Here is a 13,370-nt window from a genome sequence, read left to right on the forward strand (position 1 = left end):
GTCTGGATACTTTTTGTACCATAGTATAGAGTAAAAACTAATTGTGTAATAAACAAAATTTGTCCTTTTTATAAATTTCCACTTTACAAAACATTGAATTTTTCGAAAAACTAAGACATAGATTACCTTAGCCGTATTTGGCACACCTTTCAGGAAATTTGGATCCTCAATGCTCTTCAACTTTGTTTGGCTTTATGAATATTTTGATATGAGCGTCACTGATGATCCTTGTGTAGACGAAACGCGCGTCTGGCGTTCTAAATTATAATCCTGGTACCTTTGATAACTATTTACACCACTGGGTCGAAGCCGATGCTGGTGGACGTTTCATCCCCGAGGGTATCACCAGCCCAGTAGTCAACACTTCGGTGTTGACATGAATATCATTAATGTTGGCATTTTTATAAATTTCCAGTTTACAAAACATTGAATTTTTCGAAAACACTAAGAATTTTCTTATCCCATGCATATATATTTCCTTAAGGGTATTTGGCACACTTTTTTGGAATTTTGGATCCTCAATACACTTTAAGGGCATACGATACAGTTTTGATTCTGTATTTACAAGTTCATGAAAATTTGCATATAGGCTATTTTTTACCTGATTAAATCAAATATGTAATAAAAAATATACCTTCATGTGCTACTTTTTTTAGTAAAATGTGGTCGAAATTTTGTGTATTTGCTCAAAATTCAGATTTGTGGCTGGAATTTCTTTTTGCAAGAAAGACATAACTTTTTTGTTATAAAAGATAAACACAAATTGATTTTTGTTAAATAATCGGTAATTTCTGTATTTCATAAGTCAACTCTCCTTAAAAAATATGCAAATTTTTATTCAGAAATAACTCATATTTATCAAATATTCATGAATTGAGGAAAAAACGTCATTTTTTACTGCATGTTTATCAAAATTAAAAAAAATCCTCTATTTACAGTTTTATAAAATTTGAGTCATATAACCTCCCTGCAAAATGAAACAAACCGCCGTTTTGAAAAATAGGGGTCCATGAACTCGTTTTCAAATTAAATCAGTTTGAATGATAAAAATCAGTCGAAAAATGCATCTTTTCCCGATATATCACAGTTTGACGTCGCGAAAATAACATTTTACGTTAGCAACGTCATTACCTCCCCTGTAACTGTATCGTATGCCCTTAACTTGTTGGCTTTATAAATATATTGATATGTGCGTCACTGATGAATCTTATGCAGACGAAACGCGCGTCTGGCGTTCTAAATTATAATCCTGGTACCTTTGATAACTATTTGTATCGAAAAAAACAAATGTTTTTATTTTTTTTCTGATTTTTTTTATGCCTCCTTAAGTATTATTACAATGTATATGTGACATAAGGGTAAAGGTGCATCAAGTAGACAGTTATGTAAGTTACAAACATGAACGTGCATTTTTTCATTGTTATTCAACACACATGTATTAAGATACTTAGGACGATCTCATATCATAGAGTATCTTTTTTGATTTCTTATTGCACCTTTAACTCATTAACACGCCTTCGGTCTTTAAAAAAGACCTCCTTACAAATTGACCTGGTCAAATCTCCTCGCCATCGGGCTCAAGAATCTCAACATCCTTTTTTTTTTATAATATCAAAATTAACTTATTAGTAAACATTTAAGCATGGTGTTTTCTGACATTCTCAATCCAAGATTGGACCAATACGCTCACTGTGTACCAATGACTAACAAACATTAAGGGGTTCAAGTTGCTTCTTCTTAAAATGATGTTACTTGTATTATGTACTATTGAAACATGTACATGATGTACTATGTATATGTGAATAAAAGGTAATGCACATAAATATATAAAGAGAACGTAACTTAAACAAAAGGCGTGTAAAGGTAGATATTTTGTGTGTTTAGTTTCTTTTATTGTTCCATGTAAAATCTCACTGTGTCTAAACCACACCGGTAAAATTTGCTCGGACTCGATGCTATCTAACATCCGGCACAATGACGGAACACCAATAGACAAAAGAAAGGTAGGTTTCTCCTTATTGTTTTATTCTTTTTATGATATCGAAGAATATATATACATATACAACTATTTTCTATTGTGAGATGCAATATTTTCTACAACCGTTCTCTATTAACGGAGAAATAAGTCAAAATGCATGTCAAAATGACGAATTGAGTGAACCTTGCCTCGAAATTGTTTAATTTCTCGTTAAATTGTTCACATTGTACGGAAAGAAAGGTACGGGAAGATAGATATTGACACGGAGATTGCAAATTTAGTTATTATGAGCATCTCAATAATTGTAACTCTGTGTATGGAACGAAAGAAATGGGTCATGTCAAAATCAAACTGTCCGGTTTCGTCAGTGTATCAACCCGGTTTCGTCATAGATTTCAAAATGCATAACCCGGTTTGGTCAAATAAAAAAAATCATAATCGCATTACATTTGAATTGATTATTTAACTTCAGTGTTCAAAAGGAGTTTTGTGGGTCGTTCGAAAACAAGTTGTTCACCGGACAGCGGCTTATTATTTATATGAGTCTCAGATTCAAATAAATAATTAGCAAATTCATACTCTTATAGACGACACATATATTTTATTTTACTTTGCATTCCGAAATTTTTTAACAGCATATTGAGATTAAAGCTCTCTAAATATGTTTTTTTCTATATGAGTTATGGGAAAATATGTTGAACAATTTTAAACTTGAAATTAAAGTTTACGGTCTTAAAAATCGAAACACACAATTGATATGTGATTTTCTCGCACAAAAGAATGGACACCTTTATAAGTAAGCTAATCATTCCATGTATGTAATCTTTTCTACCATCGTTAAAAATAAATCTTCTTAAGGATAAACGTTGATAATAAGACAAATGTATATGCATGCATAATCGGCATAGAAAACGAATGTAGGGTTACAACTACCATGCTTTAAAATACAATTTATTTATCACTATACTGCTATGTACAAATTAGTATAATAGTCTCAGGTCATCTATACAATTCAATAATAATTATTTTGTTAACATTATTAAAAAAAACAGAGTCTGCACTGTCGCCATTGTGTTATGATGATCGTACACTGATGTTGATCAATATATTTTGACAATATATACGGACAGACGTATTCAGTTTATTTCAAAGTGGGCGTATTTCGAACAACTTTTACATACGGCTGAGCGTAGCGAGTCGAACAATATTTTGATTATTTTTTGCTTTACAAAATCTTTAAATACAAGAATCAATAAAGTTTTGGAAACCAAAGGTGGGGTCGGGGCGTGCAACATATACGTCATCTAGATTCGCCACTTATCTTATAAAGTGTATACCGAATTAAAATATTATAAGAAATGAGAAAAACAGGGACACCCGGGAAATCGGATTATGTCAGTTGGATTATGTTTCTCATAATTAATGCCGAATATCAAGTTCTTTTTATCGATTTCCATACATATTTTTTTTCAAATATATATAAAAGTTGTATATGAAAATGATAAGGCAGACAACTAAATTGACTTGGCCGATATTCTTATAAAAAATATTTACCTTTAATTACGATTTTTTTCTCCATTTCTTCGCGTTTTTACACGCCCGTCCCAATTTTGACAGGCCGTATTATTGTATACACCCGTCTAACTGTCCGTCCTTCCATCCGTCCGTGCCTCCATCTATCAGTCATTCTGTCCGTCCGTCCGTCCGTCCGTCTATCTATCCGTCTGTCCATCATAAACATGTCGCACCGTAACTTCAGGACAGCTTATCTTATTTTCTTAAAATTTAACATGATCTGTAAACCTTTAAGTGAAAATCAAATTAAATCTTTTTGAGTTACAGAACATGTAAGTGAAACAGGAATGTGGGTTTTTTTTAACATGTCGCGCCATATCTCAAAAACGAAGTATTATAACTGCATCAAACTTTATACACTTCTTAGTAATATAAATACTATAAATTTCTGTTTAATTTTTGGTGATGTTTAAAATTTTGGTTTAGAGGGATTGATTTTTTTTTTGGTAAAACAAAAACAAAATGTGGGGGGGGGGCATTTGAACATGAAAAGTTCATACAAATTCCAAGCGACAACAACCCGACCATAGAGCAGAAAACAGCCGAAGGCCACAATGGGTCTTCAATGAAGCAGAACATGTAAGTGAAACAGGAATGTGGGTTTTTTTTAACATGTCGCGCCATATCTCTAAAACGAAGTATTATAACTGCATCAAACTTTATACACTTCTTAGTTATATAAATACTATAAATTTCTGTTTACTTTTTGGTGATGTTTAAAATTTTGGTTTAGAGGGATTGATTTTTTTTTTGGTAAAACAAAAACAAAAAGTGGTGGGGGGGGGGGGGGGGGGGCATTTAAACATGAAAAATTCATACAAATTCCAAGCGACAACAACCCGACCATAGAGCAGAAAACAGCCGAAGGCCACAATGGGTCTTCAATGAAGCGAGAAACTCCCGCATCTGGTGGTGTCCTTTAGCTGGTCCCTTAATAAATATGTATACTAGTTCAGATATAGTGGATTTCATAGTAAACTGCGAATACATGTATATTTATCATATTTAATGGATAATTTTAACTATGATACAAGTTTTGGCACAAATAGCGAATTCACTATAAAGACTCTGTCATAGGACGAGTTAAGGTTTATTCATCATTTTTTTATTATTTGTACTTTTGTTGTACTGTTTGTGTCAGCGACAACACTTTGACTCAGTCCATTTCCCGAGTCACAGGCTTGTTATTCCATGGTTGTCTTTGGTTGCTTTATACCATATGTGTTTTGAACATAAAATAGGCAGGTAGTTTTTATGTTTGAATTGTTTTACATTTATAATTTAGGGCCCTGTTATAGCTTGCTTTCATGCGGTTTGTGTGTTTTTCTCATTGTTTAAGACATACGGTGACCTAAACTTGATTATTTCAACATCATTGTTGTGTCTAAAAGAAAGTTGTCTCATTGTCAATGTGTATGGGATAAGTGGTTACCGTCACTTCTTCTAAATAAGACCTAGATATAATTGACGGTCATGTTTTGCAAACCAACTTTTATTCACATTGAAAATACAATACTGTCAGATATTGTTTTCGAAAGTTATCTTGAAGTTTCAATTGAATTCGAACTGTAAAAAAGATGAATTTGGAATGTATTTTTTTTTATTTTGAACTGTAAAAATAATGTGAAAAACATGCCTATAGAAAAATAAATGTGCCTACCAGAAACGGGGAGAAAGATACAAATCTCATTGCTATGTTATGGATGCTTAAGTGTGAAAACTTGCTTTAGTGCGCAAGGAACACAGTATATATAGTACCAGAAAATCTGGCAGGACTGCATGCATGATAAACTTGTGCAGAACAGTATAGACTATAGTCGGTTTGGGACTGTTCGTCAATGATTGAATGCATAGTGTATATAATTTAGTATAGCAAAATAAAATTATGGCACAATCAAAACACATACTTTTATTTTTCATCTTTACATACTACTATTATAAACAAAGAAAATATAATAATGTTACAAAATAATTAGATACCAGTGTTTGCTATTGAGTATTTATATACCATTTAAAATAAGTTTGAAGTTAAGTGAAATAAGGGATACGCCTTTCATTAGGAAAATGTGTATTATCATAATTAACTATGTCCAAAAGTGCCTGTTTAAAATAGATTTTAACACGCCAAGTTTACCTTACAATAAATATATATTTAAATTCTCGAAATACAATGTTCAGATCCGTGCCAAAGTTGCTTTTCATAAATTGTTTGTTAAAAAAAAAAAACCAAACCGGGTGATATATATAGACGAAACCGGGTGATTGTGTAGTAACAACATTGACGAAACCGGTTTATTTTAATTTGACATTACCCTTTTCTTTCGTTCCATACACAGAGATACAATTAATGAGATGCTCATAATAACTTAATTTGCAATCTCCGTGTCAATATCTATCTTCCCGTACCTTTCTTTCCGTACAATGTGAACAATTTAACGAGAAATTAAACAATTTCGAGGCAAGGTTCACTCAATTTGTCATTTTGACATGCATTTTGACTTATTTCTCCGTTAATAGAGAACGGTTGTAGAAAATATTGCATCTCACAATAGAAAATAGTTGTATATGTAAATATATTCTTCGATATCATAAAAAGAAAAAAACAATTAGGAGAAACCTACCTTTCTTTTGTCTATTGGTGTTCCGTCATTGTGCCGGATGTTAGATAGCATCGAGCACCGGTGTGGTTTAGACACAGTGTGGCAGTAAAATAAATCAATATTTAAAAATATACAAATCAAAACCACTTTTGCATAAGTCAGACCAACATATAAAGGTGTATTTTGTTGTTCAAATGTGAAATACCTCTATTGTCTTATAATTAACGATGTCTAACTATTTAATAGTTAACATACATCTTTAGACCAAACAAAGTTTGATGTATGTATTGAAATTAGTAATTGCAGTGCTAAAGCACAATTGAATGAATCTCATTATTTAACTATGAGGAAATTGAATATGTTCGAAACTGCAATTAGTTTATTTTGGACGTGCAAACTGAACATTGAGTATGATGAAAAAATACATCTGTAAAACACAATATTCTCTCGGCGTATTTGGCACAACTTTTTGGAATTTTTGGTCCTCAATGCTCTTCAACTTTGTATATTATGTTTTGGCTTTTTCACTATTTTGATCTGAGCGTCACTGATGAGTCTTATGTAGACGAAACGCGCGTCTGGCGTATGAAATTATAATCCTGGTAGTTTTGATAACTATTTACACCACTGGGTCGATGCCACTGCTGGTGGACGTTTCGTCCCCGAGGGTATCACCAGCCCAGTAGTCAGCACTTCGGTGTTGACATGAATATCAATTATATGGTCATTTTTATAAATTTTCTGTTTACAAAACTTTGAACTTTTCGAAAAACTAAGGATTTTCTTACCCCAGGAGTAAATACGTAGCCGTATTTGGCACAACTTTTTGGAATTTTTGGTCCTCAATGCTCTTCAACTTTGTATATGTTTTGGCCTTTCACTATTTTGATCTGAGCGTCACTGATGAGTCTTATGTAGACGAAACGCGCGTCTGGCGTATGAAATTATAATCCTGGTACTTTTGATAACTACTTTAAGTTTAATATTCACAAAATTGGATTGCATTTCGGACTCGACATAGCAGGATCAAAGTGTTATGTATTTTCCCCGCAAATTAAATTGAAAGTATATTGTGAATATTTTTGATCTCTGTTAAGTGTTTTCTCGTAAACTGTAATACAATTTTAAATTGCTGCATATTATCAACAACAAACCAGATAAAGCTTAGGATTAACAAAATCAGTTTATTTAAGGAACGACTGTAATATATTTTTTTTTATGTCTATAACGAAATAACAAAAAAAAAGGTGATGCACACTGAACAACGCACGTAGCGGGTTATTTAATAGTGTGCACGACATGTTTAATTTATTTATTTCGAATAGACAAAAGACATATTAAAGTTATCTTTTTACAATATAATTCTGAATTATATTTCAAACCATAGAAAACCATGAAAAAACGTTGATGACGTCACGGTCACATAATTAAAATATGTCAATTGGCTTATAAACAAAATAACGTCAGCCAGTCAGAACATTCGTTACTTCCAAAATTAAAGGATAAAAACAAAATTTTCACAGACCGCTATGCAGTGTAGACACCGGCTACAGTAACTGGGAAATGTAATACGAAATAATTAGTGTTACGTCCTGGACTAATAAACGAAATGTATTTCCAGACAGGGAAACTCTATTATAAGTATATTGCAGGTAACAATAACATTTTTTTTCTATTGTTACCTGCAAAACATGATATGTGCAAATTATGTCTTTTGTTTTGTGTTACAACGGGATATCTCTCCGTTTCATTGTCTAGTGAACATTATTTTTCATATTTGAAAAAAAATGTCAGTTTATGAAAAGAGAATTATTTATTGAAAATAGAAAATAATATACTCTCCGTTCTGCTTTGATGACTTTTCTTTCATGAAAAATGTCTGAAAATATCTTAAGGCCAAACTTGAAGTTGTACTTTTCAATCCAAAAAATTATATCGGATTACAAAACTTGCAGTAATGTTTACAATTCCCTTGTTTCCACAAACTATAGTTTATTCGACATTGATATGTTGATGTCGTCCCTTAGTTTAGCTGATATTTTCTATTTATAATTTTAGTTAACATTGATGAACAAAATAAAACCTTTATTGGTAACTGCTTGGAATTTGATAACCGAAATGGGAGATTCAAAGCAAATAATTGTGCAACCGAATTGCACCCGAAATGCTACAATGGTAAGTTAAAAGACGCATTGATCTGTGTGTGGGGGTGATAGCTGTTTGCTTTGTGTTCGTGGGGATGGATGTGTGTGTGTATAAGTATACGTAAAATTTACTTATTACCTATTAAGATTCAATGTCCAGTAACCAAAGCGGTAAAGAATTTGCTTGAATTATTTTTGAAAATAATAATTGTTACGCTTGTTTATTTATTACTAGTAACGAAAACAAATTACAAGTCTAATGATACAGAAAAGTGGAACATATATTAAATTAATAGTTCCTTTTTACGTTATTTTGTGTTTATTCAAACATAACAGCTTTTTAGTGTTTCACCAAATAAAGAACGACCTTCCATCCTACATAGAGTGAAAGAGGGTCAAACAAGAAATCGAATAACCAGTAGTGAATGCACTGTACAAAATATTATTATTTTTGAAATAACTCATTTTCAGAGGTTTACGAAGCTTTCTACACAAGAAAAAGTACTAAAACTAATTGGACAGATGCCTTCAATAATTGCAAACGTGGCACCCTTGCTAGCTATAACACAGTCATTGGCAAAATGAAAGAAATGGGTTTTTATGCAAAATTTTGGCTTTCCAATACAAGACGTTGGAAACGAATATTAGGTAAGCAAATGAAGGTAATATGTATTCTACTTCTGCATCATTGTTTATACCATTAGTGTTGGTGCAAAAAGAATAATAACAAAATTTTATATATGAAGACTTAACTCATGCGAATTAATCTATTTTATTCGAATGATCGTTATACGTATAGACACATTTTGAAATGTTGTTGTCTCGAACATTACAAAATTAATTCTACAGCTAAAGCTTTTTCATCGACTTTTTGCAACGCATACATGTAAGCTCACAGTGAAAAAAATAAAACATGAAATAACCAAAATACGCATTCATTTAAGAACTGAATGCTTCTTTTTGTTACTTCCTGGGGGTGTAAAAGCGTTGATCAAAGTACATTTCGTATGACGCGCGGCAGTGCATCATTCTAAATATGTGCGCAGGGTCAACACTTTTACACCCCTATGAAGTTACAAAAATAAGCTTTCAATACTTATAATTACATATTATTAGCTAGGATCATGAAAACACGATTTCTTCAATTTACCAGTAGTGCTCTTTATTGTGAGCTACGTGTCATCTTTATTGTGTAATGCATGTTAGTTTCAGAAGGACGCGAAATAGTTGTTACCCAATCAAAATAACTGTATCATACTGAAACATACATGTACATCTAATGTTAATATAGTGCCAAATATGAATTAATAATAAAAATCAGATGAATACACAGCAAAGTGATCACATTCAAATAAACACTGCTTTATTGTTTGTGTTACAAGATCCAGAAGCAAATACAATAAGATTTTTTAAAAAGTACATTCTATTCGGTTTTATTGGAGCAATTAGATTAATATAAGTGAGAAGATGTTGTATGATTGCCAACACAACAGACAGTTAACAATTAATCCAGCTATACAGGCTATCGATTGACCAGTACAGTACCGTCCCAACTCTGTACACTATGAATTGAAAGCAACTCATATGAACGACGTGTACAGTGTAAATAAAGTACCAGTTTAACCGTACGTTGCAAAATATTATCTTGAATTTCATATTCATTCATTGTTATTATTAAAATATATAAAAGACCATACGTGGTTCTTAAATGATCTTAACTGAATTAGGTATACCTCAGTTATAATTATCTGTATAAAATAGGTACACAATAGTTTTTACTTGTTTTACTTATTTTCAAATTGTAAGTTTTAAACTATTTGACCGGTCAATAGTTTCCAAAGATAATCTCTCGACGAAATTATTTGGCCGCAAGCGACATTATGTTTCGAGGAATTTCAGCATTATCTACGGGATTGGAAGAAGTTTAGAATACCGCTGCAGTTATGACGTCGCGTTTTACCTGTTGTATCTTCATGTAGGGTTGATGTAAACAATATTCGCAATAATAAAAACCTCGCAATAATTTCTGAATTTACAGTAGTAGACATTAAGCAGTACGGTTTTTTTCTGCTTTTTATGTTACCATAGTTAATTTAGCCTCGACATGTATTGTCTCTTTCGGTATAATAAAACACTTACTGACTGGATATTCCTGGAATAATATGTTAATTGTCTTCTCGAATACAGCTTTTAACCTCGGCTACGCTTCAGGGCAAACGTTGCACCTCGGAGGACAATAGATTCAATATATGAGTGGAATATTAAATCTATTGTCGCGTTTTATTTATTGTGTCTAGGGTTGGCGTCAATGCGGGACGTAGCCGTACCATTCATGATCTATATGAAGTAAATGTTAAAAGGTATGGTTGGGTTTCTGCATTTTAAAATACGATTGTTAATTTAACCCCGACTTGTACTGTCTGTTATCTCTTTCTCTAGATAATTAAACACTTACTGACTGGATAGTCGTGAAAATATAAGTGTATTGCCCCCTCAGATACAATGCAACTTTTGCCCTCGACTACACCTATGGGTGTTAGTTACACCTCAGGGGACAATAAACTTACTCTCCCACTCAATCCCAGCCAGAACTTATCAATTAATTTTTGATAAACCACTTACACTTTGTAGGAAAATAACTTCATAAGAATAGGTGCGTTGTTATAGATTCCAAAGTATGATGGAAAGTTGTCGCATTGGTAATTAACCACATCTTCTGTATTATCGTATGTCAAAAACTTTCAATCTTAAGAAATTGTTACAAGACTATGTTTTGTCTTTTTTTCCAAAACTTACAATAAAAAATGTTCTGTTACTAGAAAGTTCCATTACGATTTCTTAAGTCAGTGGTTGCAGCTGAATAAACCGATGCAAAACCTCTTTATAAATCATGAACAATTGGAACAAAACTGACGTGATGACATAATAAAGCATAAACATAATATGGGGTCACAGCTTCATAATTTACAATGCAATGTGAAGAATATATGTTATTTTGTTTTCCTAGTTTTATCAAAAAAGTTTACGTAAAAATGTTGGCATTCTTTCCTATTAAGAAAATAAAAATCTAGAAACCTACCTGTCTAAAGACTTTTTATTCCAAGCTATTTCAAGGTGAAAAAATAAAAAGAACTGAAAATATGGATCGACATAACTGTGAAGCTACTGTGAAGCAAAAACGATAAATTACCCATCTAGGAATTTCTAGAGTATACACGAATAATTTAATTTTTAATGTACCGCGTCTTCTGATTGGCTGACGTTGTTTTGTTTATCAGCTCATATACATAATTTTGTCATGTGACCGTATACGGCATCAACGTTTTTTCATGGTTGACTTTTCATATACATGTACAAGTAATATTGGAAATTCCTGGTGCTAAATGATTCTAAAAAAACGCAAATCAGAAAGAGTACACATAATTGAGTACATCAAGAACAACAAAATAGCATTGTCTTCAGGTGTAATGACAGTTATTTCATATTCAGAGTATGGTCACCATTATAGAACATAGTTTATAAATTAAAAACAAACGTTCTCTTTGCGTGAACTTTATTTTAGTATGCTCTTTCTTTCATCCCGTTGTTAACGTATTTATAGAAAAAAGTATAATAAGCAATGGTACAGAGTATGATTTAATTTTGTATTGCCAGTTGTACAACCATATGCCAGAATATAAAGGAAAAAATAAGGTCAAGGCATCCAACATTGCACAACACTCATACAGTACAAAAAATGTCAAAGACCCCTGTATTAGTTCAACTATGACCAAATTATAGTTTTTTTTCTTTAAATGAAAACAAAATAACTAAAGGCAACAGTAGTATACCGCTGTTCGAGACACATACATCCATAGAAAAAAAACAAATATGGGTAACAAATGAAAACTGAGGGAAACGCATTAAATATAAGAGGAGAACAACGACACAACAGAAACACAACATTAAAATGTAACACATACAGAAGTGACCAACTAGCTAGGAAAACTATATTTTGATTTATACAATGTCGGGTCTCTTTTACACCCTCAATGGTGTTATTAATAATTACACAACTTAAAATGCCATACAACATAGCCTTGTTCTACAGATTTATTTGAATATGCTTTTAAGATGGAGCAGGATATCCTGAATTTTGTGTTGCTGCCAGAATACAACAAAATGGTGACGTAGAAAGAAGTATCCATAGGTGTAGTGATCTTCTTCCCGCACTTTGTGTTACATCTCGAAAGACGTCAACTAATGCACCTTCTAAACCATCTTCTACACTGTCACTCGTCACTACATTTCAACGTAAACTTGAACAAACGTCTATATCTCTAAGAAGAACAGTTCCAGATCGCAAAGAAACTACTGCAATACCAACTCTGGATTTCCAGCAAACAACATTGCTAGTACATGAAGAATTTTCCTCAGGTCTACCGAGTAACGATGGTTATTCAGGTAATGACAAACGTACTGTATGATAAATATGTTAATATTGTTAAAAATTTTAAATAGACATTGACTTTTTGATTTTTCAATTGTATATTCAAACAAAAAACATTAATAACCAATAATTTCGAAATAAAATGAAATATAAAGATTTAAACAAAAAATACTTTATAGTACGATTGTATCAATGGGAAAATGATAACGTCCGTATATTGATAGATTTAAGTTTTAATTTAAATCTTGAGATATTGTACAAGCATGTATACGATCCGGTTAGTGTCCGCGAGTGTATTAACTTCATGTCGTTATCAATGCTTAGTAACTCGTAATAACTTCTTCGCTAATTCTCTAAAACAATGTAATGATTTTTGTTACTCCTTTACATGATTTATGAACTTGTTAAAACGACAAAGTACTAGTTACAACGACACATCAAAATTGTTATGACGACTCAGCTTACTTGTTATCAAAACTAGGATGATTCGTACTGCGTAACTTTACAACGACGGAGTAACTTTAAAACTCGAAATATCGAGTTATTTTAGTCCTTATATATATAATATATACGAAGGCGATATAACGAGTATCTATTTCGTGATGACGAGTAAACTGAATACTGTAGACGAGTTAGCATAGACT

General features: G+C 32.1%; 1 protein-coding gene across 1 annotated transcript in view; it reads left to right on the forward strand.

Moving 5' to 3' along the window:
* The window catches only part of LOC134684696 (uncharacterized), a 36,100-nt gene extending 23,337 nt beyond the window's left edge, over window positions 1–12,763 (forward strand). The window contains exons 5-7 of the mRNA XM_063544001.1: window positions 8,212–8,328; window positions 8,769–8,945; window positions 12,411–12,763. Coding sequence (XP_063400071.1) covers window positions 8,212–8,328; window positions 8,769–8,945; window positions 12,411–12,763 — 647 coding nt within the window. The remainder of the gene's footprint in view (window positions 1–8,211; window positions 8,329–8,768; window positions 8,946–12,410) is intronic.
* Window positions 12,764–13,370: the final 607 nt, after the last annotated feature.

Source organism: Mytilus trossulus, chromosome 9, assembly GCF_036588685.1.
Source record: "Mytilus trossulus isolate FHL-02 chromosome 9, PNRI_Mtr1.1.1.hap1, whole genome shotgun sequence".
NCBI classification, from domain to species: domain Eukaryota; kingdom Metazoa; phylum Mollusca; class Bivalvia; order Mytilida; family Mytilidae; genus Mytilus; species Mytilus trossulus.